We start from the raw sequence: 14,935 nt of genomic DNA, 5'->3' as shown, positions 1-14,935 counted from the left end.
CATGTCAGGCCCACAACAGCTTCCATCAAACACTCATGTTTTAAAATGCTAAATCCAATAGAGAATCTTTGGCAAGATTATGTATATGTACATAAACATCCATTAATATCCAAATTAGCTCAAGAGGAAACTCAGAGAAGCTGTGTACGGCCATGATACACTTTTATTTTTATTTTTTTATTATTGTGATGAACAATAACATTGTTGTTATGAGACCAAAGTACCTGACTGAAGACTTTTGTCATCCAGTTTTTGGTGGAAAGAGAAAAACAATAAACCACTCTTACTGTGATCTGTACGTCATATGCAAGCAAAAAATAATAATAAACCGAAACGAGTCAATGGGATATACTATTCCTTATGCCAATCTTAACTCTGAGGCAAAATAAATGAAACTGTACTCACCATATTGCACTGTTTGAATGCCTTTTAGAGCCTGATGCTGTTTAATAATCATAGGATTGAGCGTCGTCGGGGCCAGGTTGCCATGGTAATGTGTGCGGCTCTCCATTCTTCAGCAACGTTCTCTCCACTGCTCACATGGATCACTGAGAAGGTGGAATCTGCTTACATTTCTTGTTGTGATCAGCAGCTGCTCCTCTGGATCCCGCCCGCAATTTTTGGCATTGCTTTGGTGTGGAAAGTTGATCTTTCTTAAATGCATCTTCTGCAATAAAAACAAACGTGCACCCTCTTGTAAAAGAGAGTGGTGACCTCATGCTGTCTCCTCTGTGCTGTGACGGCTCGGTGCTTTTTGGAGGACGAGTTTATTACACAGACAGTAAAAAGACAAAAGCTTTTAGCTACACAACCATTGTTTATTACTAATGTCATCACTTACACAGACTAAAGAAGTGTCAGCGATAGTCACTTAAAGGTCATTAGCAAATCATACTTTAGTCACTAGTTAGAAACAGTTTGGGAAACACTTTCATCATCCAAATGTTTGTCATTTACATTCATCTTACCAAAGAAACTGAACTTGAAAGCAGCAATACAGTTTGAAGGGGGAAGGCTTAGAAACTTAAAGAAGAAGAAATAGATTGTAAATGGATTTAATTCCCTTTAATTCTACGTTTGATCTGTACCTTGCCTGGGCCTGGGCTAAGCCCTTGAGTCTTTGAGTCCATAGAGTATCTGGTTGAGTATTGCATGTCATGGATGGATAATCAAATTTTATTTATTTGAAAATCGTACTAACTATTTGCTCCCCCAAGTTTCCTAACTGCAATTTGTCAGAGAAAAAAACCGTAGTCGACCGATTAATGTGTTAGTTTGTACGACACACTGATCCGTTGGTCGCCCAATGAAACAGCTGCTGTGTAAGACCGCTTGTAAAGGTGGCGCTACTCAAGAAGATGAACATGTAGGCGAAGTTCACTGCAGTATTCCACTACAAGCAGTACGATATCAGAGAACTGGTCCTGCCGTCCAGTAAGGCTAATCATACGGAGTCCTTAAAAAAGGCAGAGCGGGGAGATCGGTACGCCTCACGTTGACATCCATCAAGTTCATGAGGATTCCTTCAGAAGTCTTGAAAGATTATCTCTAGTCCAGAATAAAGGATGTCTCTATTTACAGCAAAGTCCTTCATATTAGTCTTTGTCTCCTTTCATGATCCTCCAGACCATAAAGGGGCGTTCACCTGCAATGGGAGAAAACAGAGAGGAACTCAGAACAATGGAAACAACACCAACATCAAGTCATCATAAGCTGCATTTCCATTTCAAATGTGTGCAACGTCAAAAAGACACAATTTTGCAAATAAAAAAAGAATTGAAAGAAAAATCACAAATGTGAATAAGTCATTTAAAATCATGGCATTAACAGATATAAACAGTTTCATAAGATATATTTATAATTCTACCACGGCGCTGCCACTCGTCAGATGTAGGCGTCTTTTATTCAGGCGTTGCAACAACAATCAAAAGTTGAGTTTGTTATTCCAACATGTTGAATCCATGGATCTTCTGTAAAATTGCAGACTACAATTTCCCCAAAATGCTGCACATGTAGCCACTCCCAGGTAGGCGGGGCTTGTGGACATGTGTCCACACCTGATAGGTCATTTTTAGTGACTTGTAACATGAACAAGTGTGTTCACATGTCATTTGTAATTGCATTTCTTCTTTCACAGCAGTTGTGAAATTATTTTTTTAAACAGTAGCAGAATATATATAAAAAAGTATTGCACATATTTGTAATGATACGTTAACACTGAGTTTAGTTGGATCTGCAGTTTTAACTGCAGCGAAAAATCCATTCTACAAAGTATTGGACTCAGAGGCTGAAAACAAATACCTGCCACATTTTTCAGAAGCTTATTTGGAAAAAAACATTGAAAAACATTTAGTTTTTACTATGTAAGTATATACCACTTTACTGTTGGTCTATCACATAAAATTCCCAATAAAATCCACTTATGTTTAGTGGTTGTACTGAGAAAACTAGAAGTCTGAGGAAGATAAGAATCGTTGCAAAGTGCGGTCAGTGGTCAACCTATTAAAGCAACACAAAATCTCTACAGATGTCTTATATAACAATAAAATACAACTCCTATTTCAAAAAGTGACATAAAGAAAATGAGTATACCTACACAGTGATGTGTGTGTACCTATTAGATCCTCTCATTCTGTTTAGCATAAAAGCGGAGTGCTGGGTTTGCATTAACATCTCAGACCCTTCACTCGTAGTTCGGTGCTGTCAGATACTTGGGAAGACCTCCATTCTCCTTGAGATTAAATTGCCTGTCATGAAGCTCGGTGGCTGACTGGCAGCTCCTCTGCTCCTATAAAAGTACATTCTGGAAAAGACTCTTGAAGAGCACAACGTAACAACCTTCATAACAACGTCCGCTATCTATTCCAGTCGGCTGTCAAAGGACATGTGGGTTTGACGGACCGCGGGAAGCCATCGCCGGACTTGCGAGGCGCTGTTATTGATGGTGAACTTTTGATACGAAACAGACAACTGTGACAACCCGGTTAGATTAATTCTCAAATGGGTTGTTTGACCAAGGCTGAGTGTGTAATGTCATTTAAATCACCTCCAATTAGGGGTGAGGGGAAAACAGGCAAAGAACCATCAGGACGTTTCGAGGAAAACCAGGGTAATGCAGTTTCCAAACAGGTACGGCTGCAATAAATTCTCCCCTTCACAGAGTCATTTACATTCTGAGCTGCCATGGTGATTAATGTGGTACTAATTTGAGAATAATTTCGGGTTGAAAAGACAAAGAGCTAAGCTGCTTCTTGTCAGAAGCGAGAATGTCTCCGGAGATCGATCTATAGCCTGTCTCACTTCAAGGAGGAGGGGGATAAAAAATCATTAACGGCGTTCTGAGTAAGTGTCTGAAACAAAGCTAAAAATACAGGAAGGAAAAACCAAGTCCTCCCTAGGTGTTAGGTTTGTTTAATTGGTGGATGACAAGTGCTAATTTAACCAGCAAAGCATTCATTTCCATTCGGCGCCTGAAGTGAGCATGGCTGAGAGATTTAACACAGCAGGTGCGGGGCTTGTGTTTCTGTAATTCAGCTGTGTAATTGGCACACCGCCGCGTCCTTCTCAGCAATATGCTTTGTGTTAGGACTACTATGACTGGGCTTTTCATCATATGGCAAGAATTCACCCGTGAAATCAGCAAAAACACAGCAGAGAGAATGCAGAGCCAACTTTCGGCATTTGTTATGTTTTAGGATTTGGACAAAACGGCAATTTCTGCCACAGGTCAACACTGCTCTTAGAGAAAATGTACCAGTGAGATAGTGCTTTTAATTCCCTTTAATCAAACTGTTAGTAATATTTTAAAGTAATTTGCTTGATTAAAAAGAGTCTAAAAAATAAAAAGCGTACTCACAATTTTTAAGTGTAAGCACAAATCATAATATAATCAATATGTCCGCCGATAATATCAAAGGTGAATACAGCTAATTTATTTGTCCTTCTGGGAATAAATTAGTGAGCAATTATGGTAGTGCAAAACGTCTGTTGTTGAATGTTACAACCAGACTCAAGTAAATAAAAAGGAAACGTAGCTTACTGAGCAGAGGAAAATAATCAGGAAGTAAACGGAAACCAGACAGGAAAAATAGCCATTATGTCCTCAATTAGTTTCAATTAAAAGACCTAATGGCTAAAATTTTTAGTCAGAATCTTGGCTAAAAAAGGTAATGGTCAATAGATCTGAAAAACTGATCATTTGAATGAAACACGTTCAAGTGGATGTTAGCTAACTTGTACTAGCTTAGTGCTGTGCTGTTTCCTTGCATGTAAGCAAAAACATTTTCAAAAAGCCTTTTCTTCTTTTTTATAAAGTCCAAATTATAGAGATGCTTAATACTTGGTTGACCAACAGAAAACAGTATTTATTATGTCAGCAATTAAATATGGCTTTAACGTTAATTTCACACAGAAGCAGTAAAAATTCGTCTTCTTGTTTTAGGGCTAACATCAAGGCCTCTACAATGGTTACTAAAAACAGATTTTAGATGCAGTTGAATCCTATGGTTTCCTTGTGGAATACATTGCAGATTTTGCTAAACATCAAACCAAACACTTCAGTTATTCTCCTCATGATATCTCAGAACAAACTGCTGCGGCGTTCATAGTGGAAGTCGCTAATAATTAATCATTTTTATAGGACATATAACTGACGTAAATAAACATAAGACTTCTAAAAAAATGATGGCACTTGGCGAAATATAATGTTTCAATTGTTGACTGTGTGGTGTCTTCTGTGACTTTGTATTTTTGTGTTTTTACGACATGAAGCACTTTGAACTGCCCTGTTGCTGAAATGTGCTATACAAATAAACTTGACTTCAGGATTTTTAATACTGCATTTGCCTGTGTGTGCTTTCTTTTCTCCCTTTCATCCCTCAAGTTCTAAGCAATACCGACAGCGCAGGTTAAATTTGTCACCTTTGTGGATTTCTGTATTTATCCGTGGAAAAGAAACTCTTCAATCTGTCACCTCTTGCCTCCATTTGAGGCTTCAAACGTAGAAAAATTCCCATCACGTCTGAAATCCGCGCTGCGCCCCAGGCTTTCTAATAGCCAGTCTCTGCTTTGCCAAACACGCTGAATTCGCTGAGTTTTTCCAACGGGGTGTGATTGATACAGACTCATGAAGATGAGTACAGCTGGGAGACCCAGCTCTATGTTGTCTTGATTTTTTTTTTTCCTGTTCTCGTTTTTATTATTATTTTCCAGAAGCGCCGCAGAGGTGACGAACAAAGTGTGACCTCCTGCTGTTTCAAGATTTGAGCGAGAGGAGTGTTGTCTCTCTAACTGAGTTCAAAGGTGTGTGACTTGGATGTTGGAGGTAATGACGGAGCTTTGAACAGGTCGCTGTGGTGTGTTTGGATCATGTACCTCCTCTGCTCCCTTATCCCTCTTGTAGCTCCGCTGTTGGGAATTGTGCCTAAATCATACAATCTGACAACGGGGGATCAGAAGTTGCATTAATGATTCATCGTGGGAATTTTCTGGTTTTTTTAACACGGAACGCAGGGCTACAGGGAATCTGAACAAGGAGCATCTTAAGCATGATAAATAAGGTATATCAAATATTACAATGAAAAAGATAATAATAAGAAGAGTAGATGAGGAAAACAAATTCACCTGGGCTTTGTAGTGGAGCGTCTGACGTTACCAAAGCTGGTCTCTGTCCGCAGAAATCTTTCCAGAGATCCAGATAAAATAATAATAAAAGAAACACAAAAGACATGTTTAGTGTTAAAAATAGTCTTGCGAGATTTGATAATAATAGAAATATGTTCCAGGGCATTGGGGATGTTCTCCAAACCCTGATGACTAAAAGAAAACAATTCCACATATATTTATATATATTCTGAGGTTCGGACTGATCCCAGAATCAATAGCCCAAGGCTCCAGGCTCCCGGCTCCAGGCAGGTGTGGTGCAGGCGGTTTAAATAATTAACTACATGGAGAGAGGCAGAACTGAAGTCTACGGGTAGTCATAACACAGTGAAGGATACAGGCATCATGTTACAATGTTAAAAGCAAGTAACTGGAGTGAGTAATTGGCCAGTTTGGGTGCTGAGAGTGGCCTGAAAGTGCTAAGGAGACATGGCAGCGCATTGATTATTGGACCCCAGGGGTCCGAGCACAGGCTGCAAACACTGGTCTTTAGTTAAAGGCAGAGGCGACGGGAACAGAAGTCACAGCCTGCTGACCTTGACGAGTGGCTGCACACCGGATTCAACAGTTCTGATTCTGGCATCAATAAAGAGATAAAAACAGATTTTATTTTCTCTCTCTCTCTCTGCTCACCTTGGTGGTTTTAATCTTGTTCCCTGTAGCGCAGCTCCAGCCCTTCAGATCAGGAAGAACTTTGCATTCCTCCCCGTCAAGGCACGGATGCATCTGGCACCACCACTTCTGCTCCACTATGGAGGCTGGACATGGCATAAAAAGACCAAAAAAATGATCCTGTCATTTTAATAATTCAAACCAATATGAAGAAAATCTTGTTGTGTGTTCCATTTCCTTTTGGTAATGATTTTTAAAAGTTTGGTTGGAATCCTGTGGTGTAATGTCGTGTTGGTTTGTTGTTTCATAACCTGGTCATTGCCTTCATTGTTCCACTTCGTTAAAAGTCTCACTTTGCGGACAGTCTGGGCTTTCTCTGGTTCACAAAGATTGCCTCTGGTAAAATTTCTACGGGGCCAATCAGCGAACAGGAGAAGTTGTGAACGATGACATCGATTTTCTGTGATGTTTTACATTTTGTAATCTTCCATTTAAAATGTCAAGAGAGTTTCAAACACCTCTATGAAAAAAAAAATCATTTCCCAACAGCTGAGAGCCCAGACCATCTGTACTGTTCTTTACCAGGCTGGGTGTTTTAGATTCATTACTATTTCTGTCTCCTCTCAGTTTTTACCCGGAAACAAACTTACTATTTAGGTTTCCATTCTACGACTCCATTGAAAAAGCATGTGGTTAATTTGGACAATAAGTATTATGAATTACATAATATACATATACCACATATTTGATTAATTTTTCATCAAATGTCTTAGAATATACAAAATGTAAAAGTGAACTAAACTGCCCCTAATATTTCACAAAAGAGGAAAAAGAAGAAATTAAAAGAAAGAAGGGAAAAGGGAAAGAATAAGGAAGGAAAAAATGAAAGTGGCGGAATTATGTCCCTTTCCATGTGGTGAAATAAGTGATTTAAAGATCCCATGTACAGCAGACCACAAGAAACATTGTGTCATTAAAAAAAATATATCTCGTAAAAACAAATATCCTTAGCTGCTTGATTGGCTTCGATCACCAGCAACCAAAGAAGTTGAGGTTCAAACCTTTGTTTTTCCGACTGCTTTTACTTTGTTACAATAGTAATCAGAAGTCCCATACTCCACCGCATCACATAAAGTGAGTCAAAGTAATTACTAATTACAATCTATGCAATTTGTGTTGTATCTGAATCTGAGAGGCAGTGTTGTGACAAAGAGGAAGTAAAGTTTCTCACCACGCTGCCTCAAATGACACAAAGGGAAATTCAAAGACAAGCTGTTGAATATAACACTGGCAATGGAATTATTTAGCGGTTAGCGAATGAGTTCAATTTTAGTTTGGATTTAATATTTTTAACCATTGTGAAAAACATGTAGTCTGAAACCATGATAATACTCCTTATTTCATGAGCTGGAACATGTAGAGGCGGTGGGTGTTTAGAATTGCCATCTTGTCATTTCATGTGTTTCAAACACATTTCCGCCTGTGACACAAGGAGCCTGAAAGGTGGAATCTCTTCAGATCATCAAAGAAGCTCCCATCAAGCCATGTCAGTCTGACAGCCTTCTTAGGTAAGTGATGTAAGATTTGCTTTTTCTCTGGTAACACATCTATTTTGAATATGCAAACAAGTCTCAGCCTCAATATGATGTGTCAGGGTAGGGAAGTGATAGCAGATGCATCTTCACTCGCCTCCTAAACAAACAGCATAGAGCAGATGTACTCTATGTACAATCTGGCATATTACAGGGGTCATTATCCATGTTTGACAGCCCCCTCCAGCAGCGTTTATGCTTTTCATAATGAGGAGGGGTTTTTTATAATCCAAACACAATGCATCCCCTGCAATGGTAAACTGCAAAGAATGAAGGCTTTATGACGGGAGGAAATCAATTTGTGGAACACAAACGTGTAAAAAGTGTCGGGTCAACTGCAAGCAGAAGGAGTTGCTATTAAAAAAAGCCACAAAGGTTTTTACAACAAAATGAAATGGGAGTATTGATGATCAAACAAAGTGGAGAGACTATATTTCACTTAGAGTTAATAGGGCTTTAAAACACGGCGACGTCTCAGACCAGACACATAACCTGATTCAAGTCCTGAAATCTTTTAGTTGTCCTTCAGTTCATATTTTTATTTCATGTTAGCTTGAAACTCATGAGCTTTGAAGAAAGAAAAAAAAACTACTAACTGCTTATGTAAGGTTTTAGAAATACGTTAAGTTTGAATCAAAAAATAATTTAGTGCATGTGCCAGTGGGGATTTGTGTTCAAACCGTGTAGATCTGCCAAGAAGAAGAACACTGTAGCCAATTCAGAAGCCAAAAACAGCAGACAGCAGAGAGCCTAAAAGCACAAAACTGGAAACCAAACCTGAAAGCTCTGACTAATGATCAACATGTGGGCTTCTAAACAGTCTTACCACAAGCTTTACTAATATAACCCTCGCATATTGAAGCCTGTAGAACATTTTAGAGCAATTTTTAGCCTGTTGGCTTGCTGCTTACACACTTGCGCATGTACTTAGGAGCGGCACTGTTTTCAGGTGGAAAAATCTAAGAAATTAGAGTGGGAAGATGTATAAATCACAGAAAACACTTATTTTTAATGCCATGAGGATAGATTTTAAAAAGCTTATATACTTCTACAGAGTGAAGGGGGAAAAAACTTACCATGACGGCCACTCCAGTCATGGGAAAAACAAAGTATAGTTGAAATACAGCAGAAAAGTACCAGAGACTACTGGAGATCAGATGACGAGGCGTCATAAGATGGTAAGCTAATGTTCCCATAATCGTTTTATGAAGTTCTGTGTTTTGCAAAAACTGGACTGTAATTCCTGTTCAGTTATGTAAGAGAGTGATTAAAACACAGAAAACCACTTGTTTAAAGTTCTTGCTGATACAGGTGACTCTACAAGTCTAAACTATGGGGTGCATGTAGTTTTTTTTCTCATGTCTCCACTGATTTATTTTTCTCCCCATGACGGCCCTTTCATTTGCTCCATCCTAAAATTCCCAGACGCAAGTTTTCTTAGAAGTCTGGAGGTTCATTTATCTTCATATGAAGGGGAGCTTGTCTCACACGAAGAGGAGCTAAAGGTAATCCCTGGTCGTAGAGGAAAGAATAATTAAAAGGTTAAGTGCTTATCATTTTTTCTCTCCCTGAGATCAACGGAGGGGCTTTAAACTGAGACTGGTGGCTCACAGCTCTAATTTGCAGAAAATGTCAATACTAAAATGTCAGGGAATAGGTCAAACCCGAGCTATCCGGAGTTTTGCCAGAAAGCAACGCTTTTCAGACCAAAGTGAAGCTGCCACCTTGGCACAGTCTGGGAGTCTGGCATATTAGCATGCTAAGAGACCCTTTGGGTCACTGACTCATTCAGGCCTAATAAAGCCTTCAGGAGTACCTTTCTAGAGCTTCTGGGTTCAACTCGAACATCACTTTATGTAGTCTTACTCATTTTAATCGATCAAGCTAAAAGAAAAGAGTAAAAACAAAATGCCTTTCAGGTTGTTTTCACACCTGGTATGCAGTGTTGGTTCGACTTTGAGCTAAAATTGTAACATTTGTGTCATTTTCAGCTGCTGTGGTTCTCTTTCACACTGCACTGTCAAATGAACCAAATCCTTGAAAAGCCTGTTTACATCCTCACCTGTGGGGGCGCTGCCCCAAGAGTCACTGAAGAAAACGACACAAAAACCTCTGAAGACACTGAGCACAATGTCCGTCTTCATGAAACAGAAACGACAGACTGGACTCAGATTTTAGCTGTTGTAGGATTTGTCTTTTGTCTTTTGTCTTTGGCAATAGACCACAAACCATTTCTTTCGCTAACACTAGACTTGCATGTTTGTTTTGGTTGTATTTACCCAGAATGCTCTGCGCTACAGTTTGTTTCCACTTAGTGTTCCCATATGTATTTAAACCACATCAGAGTTTATATCAACTGAACTGAGACCGAGTTTTGCAGGTCATATTTTTGGTCCACATCCGAGTTTGATTGCGCAGTCACACCTCCCCAAACGGACCAGACTTACTAGGCACTCAACAGTGAACAGGACTGGTATGTGAATCGATATCAACAGCAGTGCTACCACGTCCGCTGTGTTGGATCGCCGCCTCTTTGTGCTAGTTCCACTGGAAATGAATGGAGAGGGAGTGACGTCGCCTCCTGTGGGTCGGGCCCTTCCAGTGCAAATGTACTGTGAGAAGAACGAGGCCACTGCCAAGAGCCAGATACAAACGCCAGAAAGTTCCAGTTTTGGTGTGCTTGGTTATAATACAACAGAATCCTCCAATCCTCATATTTTTTTCAGTCTTAAATTTCATTCAGGGTGGCATTAAAATGTCTTAAATTTGACTTCCTGAAACCTGCAGATCCTCATTTGCATATGACATTATGCAGTAATAATGTAAACTGAAGGAATATTAAGAAGTGAAAAATGAGAAAGAAGTGAAGCTCATGAGCGAATCAAGAATTTGAACTCTTCTCTCACATCCACTTATAGATTTCATAACATCAGTTATTTTAAGCTTCATGTTTCTCCCATTTTTCAAGCTGCAGACAGACATGCTGAGGTGTGACCCGTAAGCTAATTTGATTCACTTTCTTTCTCGATACATTAACAGGTGTAAATGATCCGATCCCTCTCATGTGAGTTGGGTCTCAGTATGGTTCCTTTAACGGCAACAGCAACAGTTATAATGTATAAACAACTTAGGAAAAAGGTGACCTGAGAACACGTTCTGCTCCAACAGCCTTTCAGGACTTTTCCAACTTTTCAAACTGAGTGTTCAGGAAGCTGTGATGAGATCAGCAAGTCTATTCCTCAAGACTTAAAGAAGCATCAGCAAAAGAAAAAACAGAAGAATTCCATCTATATCTATAGAATAGAAGATTCCTAATGAATAATTGAGTGAGTGGACTGTACCATCGACGCAGGACGGGGCGGCTCTGGTGGTACCGGCCACTTGGCCTGGAAAGCAGGAGCACTTCACTGTTTGCGACCGCTCCTCGATTTTGTTCTTGTTGCAGCAGCGGTGCAGCGCCACCACCTCACAGGTCCCCGTCCGGACATGGTGAGCAGCTGTGGGGGAAAGAGAACAAAGGAAAGAGGAAGAATTACCTTCAACATGCACGGCATCGGCCTTTGACTAGGCCTGAGACGGATGGCTCTCTGTGGTCTTTGTTACAATATTTATGTCACTTAACACAGGAAAGGCAACCACTAAATTATATTAACAGAACATGTAATATTTGTATATGCACGTAAGTATCCACACCCCACGAACTTTCATACATTCTGTCATGATACAACCTCTAAGATTAATGGAGACATATAATGCAAAATTCACATTTTGCATATTTTTGTACTTACATTTTGGTTTCTACTGCTTTAAAAAAAAAAAAACATTTGGTCATTTTTTTGGGACTGAGTTTATGATTTTGTTGTCTGGAAAACAAGTCATTTCAAAAACTTCTGGAATGTAATGAGACAAACCAGTAGGCACTGCCCATCACCCAGCAACACCAGTACCACCAAGCCTGTCTCCTAGCAACACAAACTGAGCTCCAGCATGTTTAGTCAGCTGGTTTCACCGCTGTATGTGCTGCATCATGGCTGCTGAAAAAGACGAGTGTTTTGTTACTGACTTTCCATCCAGAAACCACTTGCTGCATTCTTGTTGGTTGTACAGGAGGCTCCACTTCTGCTTTTCATACACATACGGCAATGTAATTACGGATTTGTTTGCAGACATTTTCAGGTGCGAGTGTAAACGTTGAGTTGGGGGGGCATGATGAGAGGCCCTAAAACAAATCATTCTGAAAGGAGTTTAATGCAGGCACAACTAATATCACATTATCTAAGAATTATTTTATGCAAATAATAATAATAATAAACATATTTTGTAGTCCATATACAGGTTAGACATATCCTAACCTGTTCAAGGGAGCATAATAGGTCACTTTGGTGTCACTACTGTCACTGTTATTTAAGACTGCATTGTCACTGTTTTTGTACAACTGATGTTACGCAGCAGTTCATCTGGGTGTAGTGCTGGACTATGCATAAATTCAAATTCTGTAATTTATGCATAGTCCAGTAGTGGAAGATTCTGCTAATATTGTGTAAATGAATAATTTCTGATCAGAATTGTAAGGGGTGTGTTTAAAAACAGCAGTGTGGACTTCAATCAGTGAACAACCAAGTGACTCTTATTTAAGGACGAAAGGCAGCGAGTGTTGGATGAGCTGGACTCCAGTCCTCCAGGCCTGCTGTCCTGTAAACTGAAGATGTGTTTCTTCTTCTGCACACCTGAACGAAATAATGAGGTCATTATCAGGACTCTGGAGGACCTGACTGAACCGAGGAGGTAATTCAAGATTACCTCCTCTAGTTCACATCTTTTGAACTAGAGACACAGCTACAAGGTTGCAGGACTGTGGCCCTCAAGGACCGGATTGCAAACCTCTGAAGTAGTAAAGACGGGGGCATTGAAGAGAGTTCAGGACTTAAAAAAGTATGATACAATAAATGTGACATTATTTAAATAGTTCCTCAGAAAAAGGAAGCTTTTTTTTTAAGTAAAAATCTCCAATACGTGAGGAGGAAAGTGCAGCTCTGCAGTATTTGCAGTCAATTTCCAGATCACGCTCCATTGTCTGAATTATTTAGAGGATGAGCTTTCCCATCCTGTTTTAATTGCATGTGACATTTTCATGAGGTGTCTTTTTTTCCCTGCAGAGGGACTATCTGCTGCTGGGGTAAACAGAAAGTGTGGAAATGACAGCATGAAAACCGTTGCTTAATTGTTCACACTGTAAGATCTTTAATCAGCTTCAGGTTCCTGGACTGACGGATGGAAACGGTTTGACGGAGGATTTAATGGAATCATCATCTTTGCTCCAAGAGACTCACAAATTAATGTGGCAAACTATTCAGTAGCTTTTTGGGTTAAAGCTAACTACAGCTAATGTTTCCTTCATTTTCTCCAAACTGGGCCGTCCAATGACATTCAGACTTATTTGCACTGTTTCAGATTTTGCTGCATCACAGCCACCATCCTAGTGGTCGATGTTTATGAAGCAGAACAAAAACAATCCACTGATGGTCACTTTTTAGAATATCAATACCAGTTCGACAAGTAAAACTCAGCTGATATTAACGAGCGATATTAATTTTCATTTTGTTGCTGCTTGTTTCTACAGAGGGAGATTGGTCATGCGTTGTGACAGTGATGCAGCAAAGGATTGTGGGGAGAAGAGGCGGTACAGAGCCAGAATTCACCAACTCCACTTCTGGACTCTGTTCACTGATTGGGTGACTGCTTGTGCTGGTTTTATTTAATGGGGATCAAACTAAAAGGCAGCTGAGATAAAATATGTACAAAAAAAATTAAAGCCTGGACTAATTTCATTCCACTTCACAATTATACCCTCAAAATCCTAATAAATATTCTGCAGTTTGAGAAAGGCCTCGTGCTTAACTGCTGTCCGCTTCAAAGAAATAAGAGCAAAAAGATGCCAGGAAACTACAGATCCAGTATAAAGAGCGAAGGAGCAGGAATAGAACTGCTGTTCTGATTATACAGTCATTTGCTACTTTTGATAACCTGCCTCCGCTTACAATCCCACCTGTTTCTCTTGGAGCATTAAAAACGACGCAGGTAGTCGAGCTAAATTAGTGGGAGCCTTACTCATGCGCCGGCTGCCAAACACGGAGCGATATGAAAGACAAACACGCGGCGTGCCGAACCGCTGCAGATGCTTGAAAGGGAATTTCTGCCAGCAGTTTCACGCTGAGAGGCTGTGGTGTTTTGACTAGATTTGGAGTTCCACTTGGATGCCTGCCCAGATTCCCCTGCAGCAGCGAAAACACGCAGGGAAAGTGCTTCACGGAGGAATCTTTGCGTTCTGGTCCTAAACCCGCTGAGAGGAGCCCTCACGCTGCCGTTTGCTCCGTCTCCCATCTCTTTTTCTCCAATCTTGTAAGACGACAAGGATGACAGCGTGGAATTTAAATAGCGGGACGCTGCGTCCTGATGGCTAAACGTGCATCTGTTCCCAGCTGGGGCCTGCATGTCGCCGGTAACAAACAAACAAACATACATACATCCATCCATCCATCCATCCATACATCCATCCTCTCTCCTGGTGTTGACTGCTGCTGTCACGCTCACCGTCTCCCAGCGAAGGCAAAGAGGAAAAGCAGCCATGCATGGAAACTTTCAGATGTGCTTCCGGAGAAAGTCTGGGTGAAGTTATTAATACTTGATGTTGGAAATGGCAGAAAGTTTGACATTTACTGTACTTTGAACCGAGCTGGAGATGTTTTATTGAGGAAGTCGTAACGGCGATGTTTATAGGAGACACAAGGATCGGGTTGTGTGCTGGGAAACAGGAATTACAGACTGTTCAGAGAATCATTTCCGGTATTTATAGGAATGCCTTTCAGTCATGCAACATATTTTTGAATCTCAATAAAAAAACTGGATTATAATCTCTAATATCTATTCTTTCTTTTGTCCACTGCAGCTACCTAAGAAGTTTGGTCTGAAGGCAGCAGTTCAGGTGTTCTTTGTCAGATGAATCCCACTTACGATTTTCTGTTTTGGAAAAACTACAGAAACAGGCAAAAGATGTCATACATTAAAGTAGC

At 40.1% G+C, this 14,935-nt stretch overlaps 1 protein-coding gene across 2 annotated transcripts in view; it reads right to left on the bottom strand.

The window, feature by feature from the left end:
* Positions 1-802: 802 nt before the first annotated feature.
* Positions 803-14,935, bottom strand: part of tafa2 (TAFA chemokine like family member 2) — a 95,694-nt gene continuing 81,561 nt past the window's right edge. For both annotated transcript variants that reach the window (XM_015028850.1, XM_015028851.1), the window contains 4 exons: positions 11,207-11,362; positions 6,295-6,419; positions 5,623-5,679; positions 803-1,645 (listed from right to left, as the gene is read on the bottom strand). In XM_015028850.1, coding sequence (XP_014884336.1) covers positions 5,650-5,679; positions 6,295-6,419; positions 11,207-11,362 — 311 coding nt within the window. In that variant the 3' untranslated portion in view covers positions 803-1,645; positions 5,623-5,649. The remainder of the gene's footprint in view (positions 1,646-5,622; positions 5,680-6,294; positions 6,420-11,206; positions 11,363-14,935) is intronic.

This window comes from Poecilia latipinna, unplaced genomic scaffold (genome assembly GCF_001443285.1).
Source record: "Poecilia latipinna isolate Pla-1442-1.1 unplaced genomic scaffold, P_latipinna-1.0 Scaffold137, whole genome shotgun sequence".
NCBI classification, from domain to species: domain Eukaryota; kingdom Metazoa; phylum Chordata; class Actinopteri; order Cyprinodontiformes; family Poeciliidae; genus Poecilia; species Poecilia latipinna.
This window is presented reverse-complemented; position numbering and strand designations above follow the sequence as displayed.